Below are 13,784 nucleotides of genomic sequence, written 5' to 3'. Positions count from 1 at the left end.
ATTTCACATTAAAAAAATCTTCAGCATTTCTGTTTTTAGAAGACTTAGAATGGTCCGTGTTACAATTTACTTGCAAAGTATTAATTCTTTCACACCTGAAAAAAGCAACAAAATATTAGATTGTTTTGCTACAGGAGGTTTCCTTTTGCCCTGTGTTGTCATATAGATTTGTCATATATTGTTAAAATTAAGCCTCTTCCTTCAATTTTTACAAGATTGTTTTGGCTTTTAAGATAGCTCTGTCTAAAGTTATTGGTATGCAGAACATTTTCATCTGTTGTTACTAAGGTTTCCTTTTAGATGGGTTGAGAAGCTGTGTCCCTTTTCACCTCAAAAAAATCAAAACAGGGGGAGGAGTGTATGCATTTCTCTGGAAATAATACGTTCTTTGAACACAGATATATTTACCTCTATTATTATTATTGGCATTTTTTCCTCTTTAAGTCTCTGTCACTTTTCTAATGGAGGTGGTAGTGGGGAGTATGTGTGTGTTGGCTTCTAATTGGTAATTGAGTGTTGCTATCTATCAGAAAATTATCTTGGAGTTGCAAGTAGGTTATGAAAAGTGCTGAACAACTTTCTCTTTACATTATTATCTGTATTATAACAATATAGAGTGTGAAGTGGAATCTTTCTGTCTTTCTCCCTGGAACAACAGACTGAAGACTTAGAAATAAATTCATACTACATTACTACAATTAGGACTTGGTAACTTCAGTTTTTTCACAGGCCATTAAAATAGAAAGCTTTTAAAAATATACAACTGCTGGGTGAGTGTACTGGATGAGCAGTATATATATACTATATATAGTATATTTGTTCATAATCTAATTCGATATGCATTTATTTTCCTCTATACGAAAAGAATGTAAATTTAGTCTTCAGTGTTTTACTTGTGTTCTGCATTTAAAAAAAAATATATGTTTTTCCTAGATTAATGGTCCTCCCCTTTCATCCATTAAAGGTACCCTATATTTGAGAATCCCTATCCTCTGACAATACATGAATCTCCAGTTACCTGTTGTGAATATTTTGCCGATTGTCCTGTGGACCTCATACCTGCACTCTATTCGGTGGGCGCTCGACAGAAACGTCAAGGTTACAGTAAGAAGGTACAACATCTAGTATTTACACTTGCATTTGAAAGTACTGAAAACCAGCAGCTCTGAACAATGTAAGAGTGGCCGTACTAAGACCAAATCTCCATCTGATTCATTTTTCTGTCTTTGATAGTGGCTAATAGCAGATGTGTAGGGAGGATATAGCATACGTCAAGCCTATAGTCATGCTTTCCTCATGTGCTCCCATTGATTGCTGTATCACTGGAAGTTAAGGAACTTCCTGGAGCAGGGGTGGTGTTTATAGACCTTGTTAATCTTCCCCCCCCCCCCCCCCCCCCCCCCCCGTGATGGGTATGTCTAATTCCTTTTTGAAGCCATGTGAAATACGGGAATCTGCAGTAATTTCAGTGGCTTAACTTTGTACTGTATGATACTTCCTTCCTCAGTGTTATTTGTTGATCTTCTAGGAATGGCCTATCAGTGGAGGCAACTGGGGTTTGATCACTCAGAGCTATCCAGAGATAATTATTACAGGGTAAGTGACACCATAGTGTAGTAGTAACTCTCTTAGCTGATTAAGTGGAAGTGAGAATATTTTGTTCCTCTAAAAAAAAACAAACCACGAATGTTCTAATAGTGGTTTGAATGGTTTAAGAAATCATGTTCATCAGAGAAGTCATTTGTATATTCTTGAGGTGTTAACAAAGTAAAGCAAAACATGGAAGAGAAGGTAGGAACAAAATGATAGCAGGTGATTTACAGGGATTATTATTATGACATGGGATTGTGATTATGTCTGCTTGCTATCAATATATCCTGGGTGAAACTTACCTTTTACTCTTTAACTTTAGGAAAGTAGTCAAGTTGTGTTTTGAAACATAGGAAGTCCATTAAATAATTGAGTTCAGTTCTTCAAAGTGCAGGTTTTTATTTTGAACGGGACAACCAAATACTTAAGTGTGTTCATTTTGATCTCTTTTGAGACTGATCCTTCTAATAGTACTCTAAGGAGCATAAATAAAATTTGATTTATAACCGTGCAGTGCATCACTGAAAGTGAGAACGTTGCTGAAGTTTTTTTAGAACAGCCCATTAACCCTGTTGAGGATTACTGTAACTTTATGCTACACACTGCAGAGACTTTGAGAGACAGTCCTGAAAATATCCAGTTATGTGATTCTCAGTTTCAAAGATAAACAAATTAACTCATTTACACTGAAATACAGTATATTTAGGCATGTCCTTTGCAAGTGTTACTCTGAATAAAGGGCATCTTTTAAGAAACACTGCACGGTAAGGTATACCAAATAGGAAATGCAGGTAACTGAAATAAATACTTAAAATGGTAAATTAGTATTAGTACAGTGGAATTTCAGGGAGACAGCCTCCAAACATTTTTTTAATCCCTTCTGTACAAAGTAATTGAGGCACATGTTTGTAAAATATTGGGTTTTCAATAAATTGTGAAAATCAAGAATCACTAAGAATACTAATAAAAATAGAATGTTAACCATATATTTTTCTAATCAGTAGCAAAGAGGTCTAACACTCCAACTAACCGTTTTACCATCTTATTAATTTTTTAATATTTCATAGGCATGCTGATGGGTCAATCAAGTTTTGGGATGCCTCAGCAAGTAAGTGTTCTTTCCTGTGCAGTAGGAGTCTTCTAAATTTACTGATTTTTTTTTCTAATGGAATGTAATTGCAGACTAGTCATTCTCATTATTTCCTGCCTCATGTAGAGTCAGTAACTTCATAGGAAACTTTGAATTACTATTAAACAAAATTAACATTATTTCTTAGTTAGATGTTTCATGATTTTACCACCTCAGTGAAAATGCACTGGTATTTCAAGGGCCAGCTAAAACGGAAGAGTACTAAAATTTCTCCTTCTAAAGCACATTGAGTATAGAGATGCATGACAGGCAAATGCATTCCTTTTTAGTAAACTTGAATTTCAGTAAGCTATTTCTGTCCTTTTAGACAGAGGCACATGTTTATAAGACATCAGCTCCCCATAAATTACAGTATCTAAACATGAAAATTGGAACCAGTAATAGCTTCTGCTAATGAAATGATCTAGGCATTTATGAAGAAAGGCAAGAGAACAGTAAAAGAAAGACTTTTTTCCTTTGGCAGAGCACTGAACAGGCCTGAAGAGTCTGATATAACTTTACATTTCTCTTCAGTTAAAGGGTCAATTGATCTGGTGTTCTACACAGTGAGAAATGCAGTAAGAATTCAAATTAGAATGCACTACACAGTTAGATTTTTAATTAATCTAGTTCTGACTAACGTTAGTCTTGGTGCTTAAAAGCTGTCTGAAGCAATCTTGGAATCGTTGCCAGTTGTCTTTCAAAACTAGTGGAAGGCTGGTGAGATTCCAAAATGCAAGGGCGTGTGTGGGTGTGGGAGGGAACAGATGTAATATATATGTTTAAAACCTGGGAGGAGGATTATTTGGAGTGTGTTAGATCTTTAATTTCAGTTTTGGGTGGGGGTGGAACCTGGGGTGGGGGGAACAAACCCGATTGATTCTGTGTACTTAAAAATTCTATTCAGCGTAGATCTGTCAAAAGGAGATCCTGTTAAAGACATTTAGTTTTTCTAAAACAGATAAACCAACCTGTTAAGGGAGAAACTGCAAGTGTATCTTGATTTTAAAACTTTTAAAATGTCTCTAATAGCATAGTCTTACAGATGAACTAGGAAAGTGTGATTCAGGTAAACCCACTGAAATATGGAAGAGGAGATAGGATGCTCTAAATGAAATTTTCCTGATGATACAATTAGTATTTGCAGCAGTGCTTTGGGTCACTGAATGTGACTTGAGAATGTGCTCGTGGAGTTTGAAAGCAACAAGAAGACAATTGAAAGAAAACATAAGAAAGACTCAGAGTTACAATTGAGAATGATATTGCTAATTCTTGACTAGCATCCAAGATGCTTTATTTGAATGTAGGATCAATGATTTATGCTCAAACTTGTCTTCTGGGGGGGGGGAAAAGGGAGGTCTAAAGGATTGCAGTGTCAGCGCTGCACAAAAATCCCCAAATCAATGGGATAAATAAGTGGGATTATCCGTAAAACCAACGTGGAGTGATTCTTTCATAATTTTAAACTGTGGCAAGGCCTTACGAGAACAGTTCTAGGAAAGACACTATCAAGAAAAATGTGGACTGATCAGAGGGAAGTGCTTTTGAAAGATCAGACAGGACAAAATAAAAACTGGAGGAACTGGGGCTGTTAAGTCTGACAACACAGGTGAGAGGCCATGGATTTGAAATACTGTAAGGAGAAAAGAAAGGAGCTTCACTTTCTCAGCAATAGACAGACTTAAGTTTTGGGTATGGCATATGTAACTAGATATTATTGTTCTAAAGAGATCTCAAAGTACAGTTAGGCCTTGGAGCTGTGGGGGTTTAGTTTGTAACTGAAGCTTAATATAGATCTCTCAGGAAAAGTGTTGGTTAGTTGGTTGGGTTTTTATACTAACCAATCCTGCATTGGGCAAGTGGTGCACTGCACAGGCAGAGTCAGCACAGATACTCAGTTCCTCTACTCTGCCCTTTTTTGTTGAGTATTGTGGCTTTATCTATGAAGAAAAGTTTCGAAATACAAAAAAAAAAATAAAAGGAAAAATATCTGTTTAGATAAAAACTAATTTTTATATCTCTTGGTTTGTTCCTAGTAACACTGCAAGTACTCTATAAGCTAAAAACAGCCAAAGTATTTGAAAAATCACGGAATAAAGATGACAAGCAAAACACAGATATAGTAGATGAAGATCCATACGCTATTCAGATCATCTCATGGTGTCCAGAAAGTAGAATGCTGTGCATAGCTGGAGTTTCTGCACATGTCATTATTTACAGGTTCAGCAAGCAGGAAGTGACAACAGAAGTTATTCCGGTAATTAGTATAACAGTTTTTAACTTTGTAGGATTTAGCTATAATAAGACTGTTGATGATTGATTGTTGAATGTTGTAAAAAAAATCTAAATCATTTTTACAAATCAGCCCCTAGTAAGTTATTCTTCAGTACTAGGAATGCTTTAAAAAAAAGTACCGTATAGTCCTTTGTTTCAGTCCAGGAGTTAAGCTCTATGTAATATGAGATGAGAATAAAACAGTGGGAAACTTTCTTTACACTGTGCTACCATTAATACTAATATTGTTATAGATCCAGCAGAAGGAAATCTGAAGTCATGATGAACTTAGTTCTTTAAAATGTATGGTCTAGTTCAGTGCAACATCAAACATATGAACTAAGTCCTGTATGTACAGAGCTACAACAGTATAAAGTGTAGCTGTTTATATGACTTCAACTCTTCTTAGTTTCAGCATCCTGAACTACATAAAACAAGTAGTCTTCATAACTGAGAATTTATTATATGCACAGAATAATTAAATGGGTCTTGTATCTAGTATTTTAATTTCTTGACAACATTAAGTGGCAAGCTTTTAAATATTGGAAATGGGCTAGATTTTTGAGTTCTAGCAATCTTCAGATACTCAGTCTGTATTAGTTAACATGGCTTTGTGTTTCTGAAGGCTACATATGTGTATTTAGGTTGCACTTTTTGTTAAACTACTGTTATCTTTCAAAAGATGTAAAAGTCCTCGATGTCACTTTTATCACTGGTATCTTCAGCTGACTTGATTTATTTCATATCTAGTTTTTTCAAAGGCAGAGTTTACCGATAATTTTTTTACTTTAATTTACAGATGTTGGAAGTGCGCCTGCTATATGAAATAAATGATGTTGAATCTCCAGATGGTGAGCAGGTGCCACCTTTACCAACTCCAGGCACAGGTTCCAATCCTCAATCTATTGTTCCCCAGTCTCATCCATCTACTAGTAGCAGTTCATCTGATGGACTTCGTGATAATGTCCCGTGTTTAAAGTAAGTATTTTCTGTTATAATTCTGTTGATTGTGAAACTTTACAAGAATATGTAATGAGAATATATGTACTTTAATATTATTACAGAGATGTCATTGTTGGTGAAATTTTTTTATTCCTTAGAGCAACATTTTCCAAATACCTGAAAGTCGAGTTCTGCTTTAAGAAATTAATATTGCAAACTCAGTCATAAGCCATTTTTTTAAAAAAATCAGAAAATTCTTGCCTTACGATTGCTGTCTGCTTTAGGAAACTTTGGCATAGATGTTAGCGTAGTTACAGATGCTCATGATATAGAGGGAACACTTTACATAGCAGCAATATATTGAGCACATATGTGCTTTGAAATCTTATTGTCCATTGATATGAACAGGCAACTTAATGTTTTGTGGCTCTCCTTAACTTTAGGCCAAGGATGTCTGAATAGTTTTTACCTGTTAGTTTTCCAGAGCTTTAGTGTGTGTAGTGTAGGTCTTTGACCAGTGTTCAGGTTTTTTAAATTGGGAGATTTTTCCTTAAGGTTCTTTGTGTGTGAACTTTTACTCATTTGAGAAATCAAAGTTAAAAGATGACATTTGTTTTCGCTCTTCTACAAGAGCACATTGAGGCTTCTGGACCAACTCCTTTTCCTTGAAGAATGTACACGGAACTTCATTTTCAAATGCAAAATTGAGATGTACTTCTTGTTTTCTGAAGTTTTAAGGTCCCAACTTGTACCTTAATTCTTTGAGTGCACCCATCCAGAAAATAACAAATTCTGATGGGTTTTTTTTCTCAGGGTGGGAGTTTTAGTATTTTATTGGTTGTACTGAGTTGTAGAAGTGTCTTATTAAAGAAAACTGGAAGGAGTGGAAAAATTGGAAATTTATGAATTGTTGTTAAATACCAGTAAACAAAAATATGCATTAATGAGAATGAATGGGTAAAATAAGCTCCTTCGGTTCCTGAATTCTTATGTTCTATGTAATTTTTTTTCACCTTAAAAGAGGAGAAAGACCTAATTCTTTCTGCAGGATGTTAGTTTGTTCATCAGCACACAGACAAAATCTTTGAAGGAGATTCCACTCCCCCATTCCCAGGTTCATTCCCTACAATTGGTCTACAATTATTATAATTTACCTTGCTTTTCTTCCCCTCACCTCCCCCCACCCAGTATTATCACCTTTTGTTTGTATTTGTTTTAATATATTGTGCTTCCATTTCCTTCTTCCAGTATACTACTTCCATGTACCCCTCTGACCCCCTTCCATTCTCTTAAGTCAGAGTTCTTTTAGGAACTCTGAAAAGAATGGGTAACACCTTTCTTGTAGACACTGAACACCTTTATTCAAGTCAATCCAGCATGCTAATGCTATTATGCCTAGCTCTGAAGAGGGGAGAAATGAAGTATTGGTGGTGATTATTAATTTTCAATTAAGTAATGAATCAGAAGGGCCCTTAAAGAAATGAATGACCAGTTTCAATGTGTGTTTTTTTGCAGTTGCTTCTATGTTTGTGTTGATTTTTTTGCAGCTTTCCAATTTTGTAAAGTCCAGTGTGATGTAGTATTCAATTAATTCTAAGCCCATAAGGAAAAAAAATGGATGGCTCTGGAGAGTTGCTTTGTTTATTTTGCAGAGTTAAAAATTCTCCTCTCAAGCAATCTCCAGGCTACCAAATTGAGCTAGTTATCCAGCTAGTGTGGGTGAGTGGAGAACCTCCTCAACAGATAACCAGCTTAGCAGTCAACTCAGCATATGGCCTGTAAGTATATTCTATACAGTTCATTATTCTGTTAAAGTGTTTTAAAACTATGTATTAATAATTAAGTATCCATGTGTGTTCACATGAGCTACAAAACAACACAAGAGAGGCAATAAGTCCTCTGTGCTTATAAGATAATTTCTTTTGGGTCCTGATGATGCTAACATCAGAAACAAATCAGCATCATTCTTCCTCACCTGGCACTGTACAGCCAGGAGTAAGTGTCATTCAAGGCTCTTTCAGACAGGTTGGCATGTATAATGACAGTGATCTGTTCTACTGTCACGTGTTTTTACAAGAGAAAAATAAAACAATACTGCATTCTAAACCAGTAATTTATAAATATGCATAATTTGGGTTAATTCATAAAAATTATGGAAGCTTTAAAATGCTGAACAGCAACAAATAGTGGTATAAAACTTTACCAAAGTTTGATTAGCACTATCTTTCCTTCCACTTCCCTTTTTCCAGAGTAGTTTTTGGAAACTGTAACGGTATTGCCATGGTTGATTACCTCCAGAAGACAGTGCTTTTGAATCTAGGCACTATTGAACTGTATGGCTCCAATGATCCTTATCGCAGAGAGCCACGGTCTCCCCGAAAAACTCGGCAACCGTCTGGAGGTTAGTGACCCAAAACTTCTTTTAACGAATTGTGCCTTCCTTCTGAGCTTATCTGGACAATACAAGCACACTTTTCTCCACTGTGCTTTCCATCCTTTCTTCTTGATCTGTCCCTAATGTCACTATTATGGGTTTGTTACTTCATGTTTCCTTTAAAACCATTGCTTAGTGGAATCTACTGATGTTTGATGTCATTACTTAATTTTCAGTGTAATGTATGTTTTAAGGAAAAGCAGATGAGAAGGCTTATTTGTTTGAAAAGGTATCAGTATAAATGTACAATGGATTTATGCACTTTACAAGACTCTAACTTAACACAGCATGAAGAAGTAGGAGTGTCCTGATGTTTCTGATAAACCTAGTATCTGTATCACATGCTTGGATAAACAAACCCATTAATGTTTGCACATTGCCAGTGTTTCTGCAGAGAACTTTTGGCTTCCTACTTTAAACTTTGACTAGAAATGTCCCTGATAACAGCATACAGAACATAATATGCTTTAGCTTATGTTATGCTTGAGAGGAAGCCTTTGATTTAAATGAAAGAAATAAAGTTCCAAAAGCAAACTGATAGAATACACTTCTTTTTTTTTCTTCCAAAAAAGGACTTGGACTTAAAATATACTGAAGGAGGGTGTTCCTTTGCAGCTGAGGAGGAAAGTGACTTTTTGGTCAAAATGGCAAGCTTTTTTTTATTGCCAAAAGGCAAATTTAGTATTTTTAAATTATTTTCTCCTCCTTGTTATGTAGTAGTTACTTTTAATTTGGAACATGGCTGAAGACAGAATGATTAACAATGTCACTGCTGCCCTAAGCAATTATTTTTCAAAAGGAATTAAATTGTTCAAACAACTTCTTCATGCTCTAGTGTTGATGACTTTATATTAAGAGACCCAGAAAAAAGTCCAGGTAAGTTCTTTAGATAATATTTTATTCAAATTGAAATGGTTACTCTTAAGATGTATTTTTTTAAATCATTGGTTTCAGAAAAGCTGACTACTGCTACCTAGATCTATTTCAACTGAGGAAACAGGTCTAAAAATCATTAATGTAGAGCAGAAAATACACAGCTGGTATCCTTTCGAATAAAATAATTTCTTCTAATAAATAAAAACCTTGTTTAAAAAATTAATTTTTGAGAGAAATTACTGGTTGACTGTTAACTCCTCTTGGGAGTAAAGAGCTTAAATTCTGCTTCATGTGTTTAGATTATAAACTGTGTTTTGGAGTGTTAAGCACTGCTTTGTTTTCTTGACTTTTTTTAATGTATTGGGTCTGCACAACTGAGTTACAACTGTGTCTCTAAGACACTCATGAATGAAGTCCTTTCTGCTCATTAATATAACTGTTACAGGAAATCATATATTTCTTCATCTTACATTTTAATAGTAGTGACCTGCATGGCAAAAAAGCATTTTATGAACCTAGTATACAAGTTATTCTGCTGGCTTTTCTGTCTCAAATGTACTGTTAGTGTCTCCGTCTTTCCTTTTCTCATTGCTTCATAAAGGTATGCTGACTGTGGCTTCTTGCATGTGCGGCCTTTCTAACTTATATTCAGAGTCTGTGAAAAAGCTTCGCACCTCTTATATAAGTAAGTCATCTCATGGCATGAAAATACTTTTGAACATCTGAATTAATTTTTTTGACTTGTTCACTCACCATAAATATTTTTGTTAGTCCAGTTTAATTGTTTTAGTTTTAGAAACTGATTTTAATCCCTTATACATCTATCGTATTTCTTGTTCATGGCTTCTTGAAAATAAACTTTGAGGGGAAAAAAGCAACCATAATAGTTTCTGTATTTTGTGTTATTAAAAAAATAGGATCTCCTTTTGATTTTGATATTTATCTCGGAAGTTAATGATGTCTACAGACCCGAGATCTTACTCACCAAACTTAGTGTGGTTTTGAGATCTACAGACCAGGGATCTTACTTGCCAAACTTAGTGTAGTTTGTTTTGAGATCTGAGGCTAAAAGCTTCCCTTGCTTGAGCCCTTTTCTGGCAGAAAAAGCTTCACTACTCTAGTATTAGATTATTATTATTATTATCTGTATTAATAATGATAATATTTAACATTGTAAAAGACAGTGATTTGTCTATTACAAATGAAAAGTTGCTTCTACAAAGGTGCTGTTCATAGGGATTAAGGCTGGAGGTGTTTGTGTACTGCACAGCCCTGTGGGTTTTCCATGCAGTCTTGGAAAATATAGGTGCCTCTGTGAGTCAGGTAGCCCATCAGAACCATGGTGTACCTGAGGGCTTCTCTCACTTAAGCCATCATTCACATTTGGAGAATGTAAAGCTGATTTTTAAAAGTGTAACGTTGTTCCTTTCCCTAGGATGCCAATTTTCTCCAGCCCTTGGGCAGAGGTAGGTAATCTCACCCCATTTTTTAATGAAGGAGAGGAGAGTAAATCAAACCTAAGGGGAGAATGACCTGAAATTTAAAAAGTACTTGAGATTGTGGTCCAGTTCTGTAGTAGTGCTATTTTTTTTTCCCAACAAAGAAAAAAGAAATATATTTTAGGGAGGGTAGGCTCAATGGCCAAATACTGCTTTCTGTATAGTCTTCCATCCTCTGCTGCAAAGTGAGGAAGGGAGCTAGACATGAAAGAAATACCTCCACCTTACGATGATACAGAACTGAAAACTAGGATCTGCCACTGATTTGTTAGTGTGAAGGGAAACAAAAAAGTTCCCCAAACTGGTTTCTGAACCCAACAATTGTAAAGCTCAATGTACCTCGACTATTTAATTTAGGACAGGTTATAGCAGGTTTTGTAGGAAAGAGTTAATTTCTTAACTGTGTAGTTAATTCTCTTTCCCTCTACCAACCTGCCAATATCTTGGCTAGGTGGAGCCACAGTCTTTAAAAACTGAAAATAATTTCTCTGGAGTTATCATTTAATATTTCTCATTCTTTGTTGTGATGTATGTTTTGCCCAGACTTCATTAGCTTAAATAATAAAGCATTACTGCTGTGTAACTTTCCACAAGTAAGACTGTTAGATTAAAGAATGATCCTTTGCTGTATTTATAGGATTGGAACTGTAAGAGTAAGAACACTTGTGGATCTTGCATTCTCCCTTTCTTGAACATTAGTATTTGCATTTAGTGTTTTCAAAAATGCAAGGAACTTACGCTTCCTTGTTGTTTGTTTTTTTTAAAGATACACTTTCACTGAATTATTTATATTGAAAACATTTGTATTTGAATACTTCTAAATTTATTTTTCTACAAATAAGACATGTACAACTACTGTACTGCTTTAACCTTTAGGGATTAGTAATACTTATAAATCTTCCTAGAAAAACTGCTTATGTATTTAATGTGGTTCTTTTAGAGAAACTGAGTATATATCCCATTCTCTTTGAGACAACCATAAGGTATTTAAGAAAAAAAATTATAATAGCCTATGCATGCATTTTGACAGGTTGTTAATTACATTAAGTTCCGCTTCAGACAGCATGCAACAGAGCAGCATATAGTTATTGTACATTGTATTCCAAGATTGGCAGAACCAAAAATTAAATTATTTCATTATAGAGAAGTAGGAAAAAACCATTTTGTTAACCGCTTCCATAGGTTTTGCCCAAAAAAGGCAGCAAGAAATCGTCTTTCCTCATTAAAAACCCTGCTATTCCGTATGTTCCAGCATAAAATATCTATAAAATAGATCATCATATCTGCTTACATAGTTATAATTTAGTAAGTGGCATGTCCTGATTAAACCAATTGAAAATTTAAAAAGACTTTTTAAAAATAGTTCATAGAATAAGTTATGTATCATCTAAAATATGAATGGAAATAAGAGATTTTTTCCCTTCATTTGTGTTGCAAGAATATGATGTATGTTTCTGTCATCTTATTTTTTTCTACTCAGAAAAGAAATTCAGATTCCCGTCTTAAAGCAGCATCTATTTAGAGACAAGGCTTTCTACACTAGCTAGAATGTAAACTGTCATTTGAGGCTAGCTCAACAGATACAAGCTCCCAGTTGAGATCGTGTTTTGGAATTTATCAGTGATTCATACCAGGTATACTACTCACATGTTTTGGGTGGCAATTTATAGTTTGTGAAGCATGCAGTATATGTGTTTTGTGAAGGCCTGCTAAGACGGTATCATCAGGTGGTTGTCGGGGATAAAGACAGTGTCAACCTTTGCCTTCAGATCATACTAGTGAAGGGAAAAAAAACCAAACAACTTTGACCATGTGCCAAAAGACATAAAATATGTAAGTAAAAGCTTTATCATGTCATGAAAACTCTATACACAGTAGAGGCTTACACTGTTCAGAAACCTTTGCTTGATACACTGTTTGCTAAATATAACAGGAGCCTTGAAGAAAGTCAATATTGATACCAAATGATAAAACAATTTGTAATTTTATGACTAAACACCAAAACTTAGGGACAGCTGGTTTTTTTCTTGCTTAGTTACATAATGAAGTTCACATAGGACACCAGTCTTAACACTTGCAACTTACTATTGGTGGGAATTTCAAGACTTTATGTGACTTCTCAACTAGTACAATATAATATGACTTTTTGGGAGTTTGTATTTCATAGTGCTACCAGAGGCAGATTAGGATTCTGACAAAATAGAAGCAGTTCTTGCATGCATGTGACTTCCTATTTTTATTATGTGTCAAAAAAGCCTTTTTTGAGTGTAATCTACAAGGGATTCAGAGCTGGGGTTGAGTCAAACTGAAGAAAATACATTCCTAGAAATCTTCAGGGGTTGCTTGTTCTAGTTGTTTTCCCTATCCCCTTTCTCCTTGAACTGGACACAAACTATTTGATTTTTTTTAATTTAAATGTCACCTAAAGCAGACTAACAGCTGTGGCTAAGCCAAATCCAGAACTGAGTCAGGAAATTTGATTGTTGGGTTTGAGGATTTTTGACTCAGTTTTTCAGATTAATTGTTTTTAATTCTGACTTTTAAATCTTTGTATCAAGCTAACTGTAGTTGTAATCTTTAATTAGGCTGGTTTCCAGTCAAGTTGTAGTTTAATCAGAGATAATACCTCCTTAAAGCTTAAATGAAAAACTGATAAGTGTCTCATGAAACTTATGCAAGTTAAGAAGTATAACTTAAGTTAATTTCAGCTGTTATTCTAGGAAGTTTTTAATGCAGCATGGTAATTTTTAGGTCCTTAATGACACTAACTGATTTTTTTTTTATTTTGGGGATTTCAGATTTCTTGCTACTAGAGTTCAGAGAGATAAAATAAAACATTAGAAGGTCACTTTTCCATACTTTTGCGTTCTAGCAGGTTGTAGTCTTTGTAGTTCTGAAATGGAAACTCTTGGATCAATTATCTCTTGTAATCCATAGCATCTTGAATTTTATGCTGTAAGCCTGAAACCAGAGAACTTTACTAGAAGAATTGTCTTACTGCTAGTGCACACACTGCGTCTGTCAGGGTACCTGGGGTGTT

General features: G+C 34.9%; 1 protein-coding gene across 11 annotated transcripts in view; it reads left to right on the top strand.

Annotated features, from left to right (window-relative positions):
* Positions 1-13,784, top strand: part of STXBP5 (syntaxin binding protein 5) — a 109,706-nt gene that overhangs the window by 68,763 nt on the left and 27,159 nt on the right. For all 11 annotated transcript variants that reach the window (XM_055809609.1, XM_055809607.1, XM_055809605.1 and 8 more), the window contains 7 exons: positions 965-1,112; positions 1,529-1,596; positions 2,658-2,698; positions 4,756-4,976; positions 5,793-5,971; positions 7,588-7,713; positions 8,185-8,336. In XM_055809609.1, coding sequence (XP_055665584.1) covers positions 965-1,112; positions 1,529-1,596; positions 2,658-2,698; positions 4,756-4,976; positions 5,793-5,971; positions 7,588-7,713; positions 8,185-8,336 — 935 coding nt within the window. The remainder of the gene's footprint in view (positions 1-964; positions 1,113-1,528; positions 1,597-2,657; positions 2,699-4,755; positions 4,977-5,792; positions 5,972-7,587; positions 7,714-8,184; positions 8,337-13,784) is intronic.

The sequence above is a fragment of the Falco peregrinus genome, chromosome 7, assembly GCF_023634155.1.
Source record: "Falco peregrinus isolate bFalPer1 chromosome 7, bFalPer1.pri, whole genome shotgun sequence".
NCBI lineage: Eukaryota > Metazoa > Chordata > Aves > Falconiformes > Falconidae > Falco > Falco peregrinus.
This window is presented reverse-complemented; position numbering and strand designations above follow the sequence as displayed.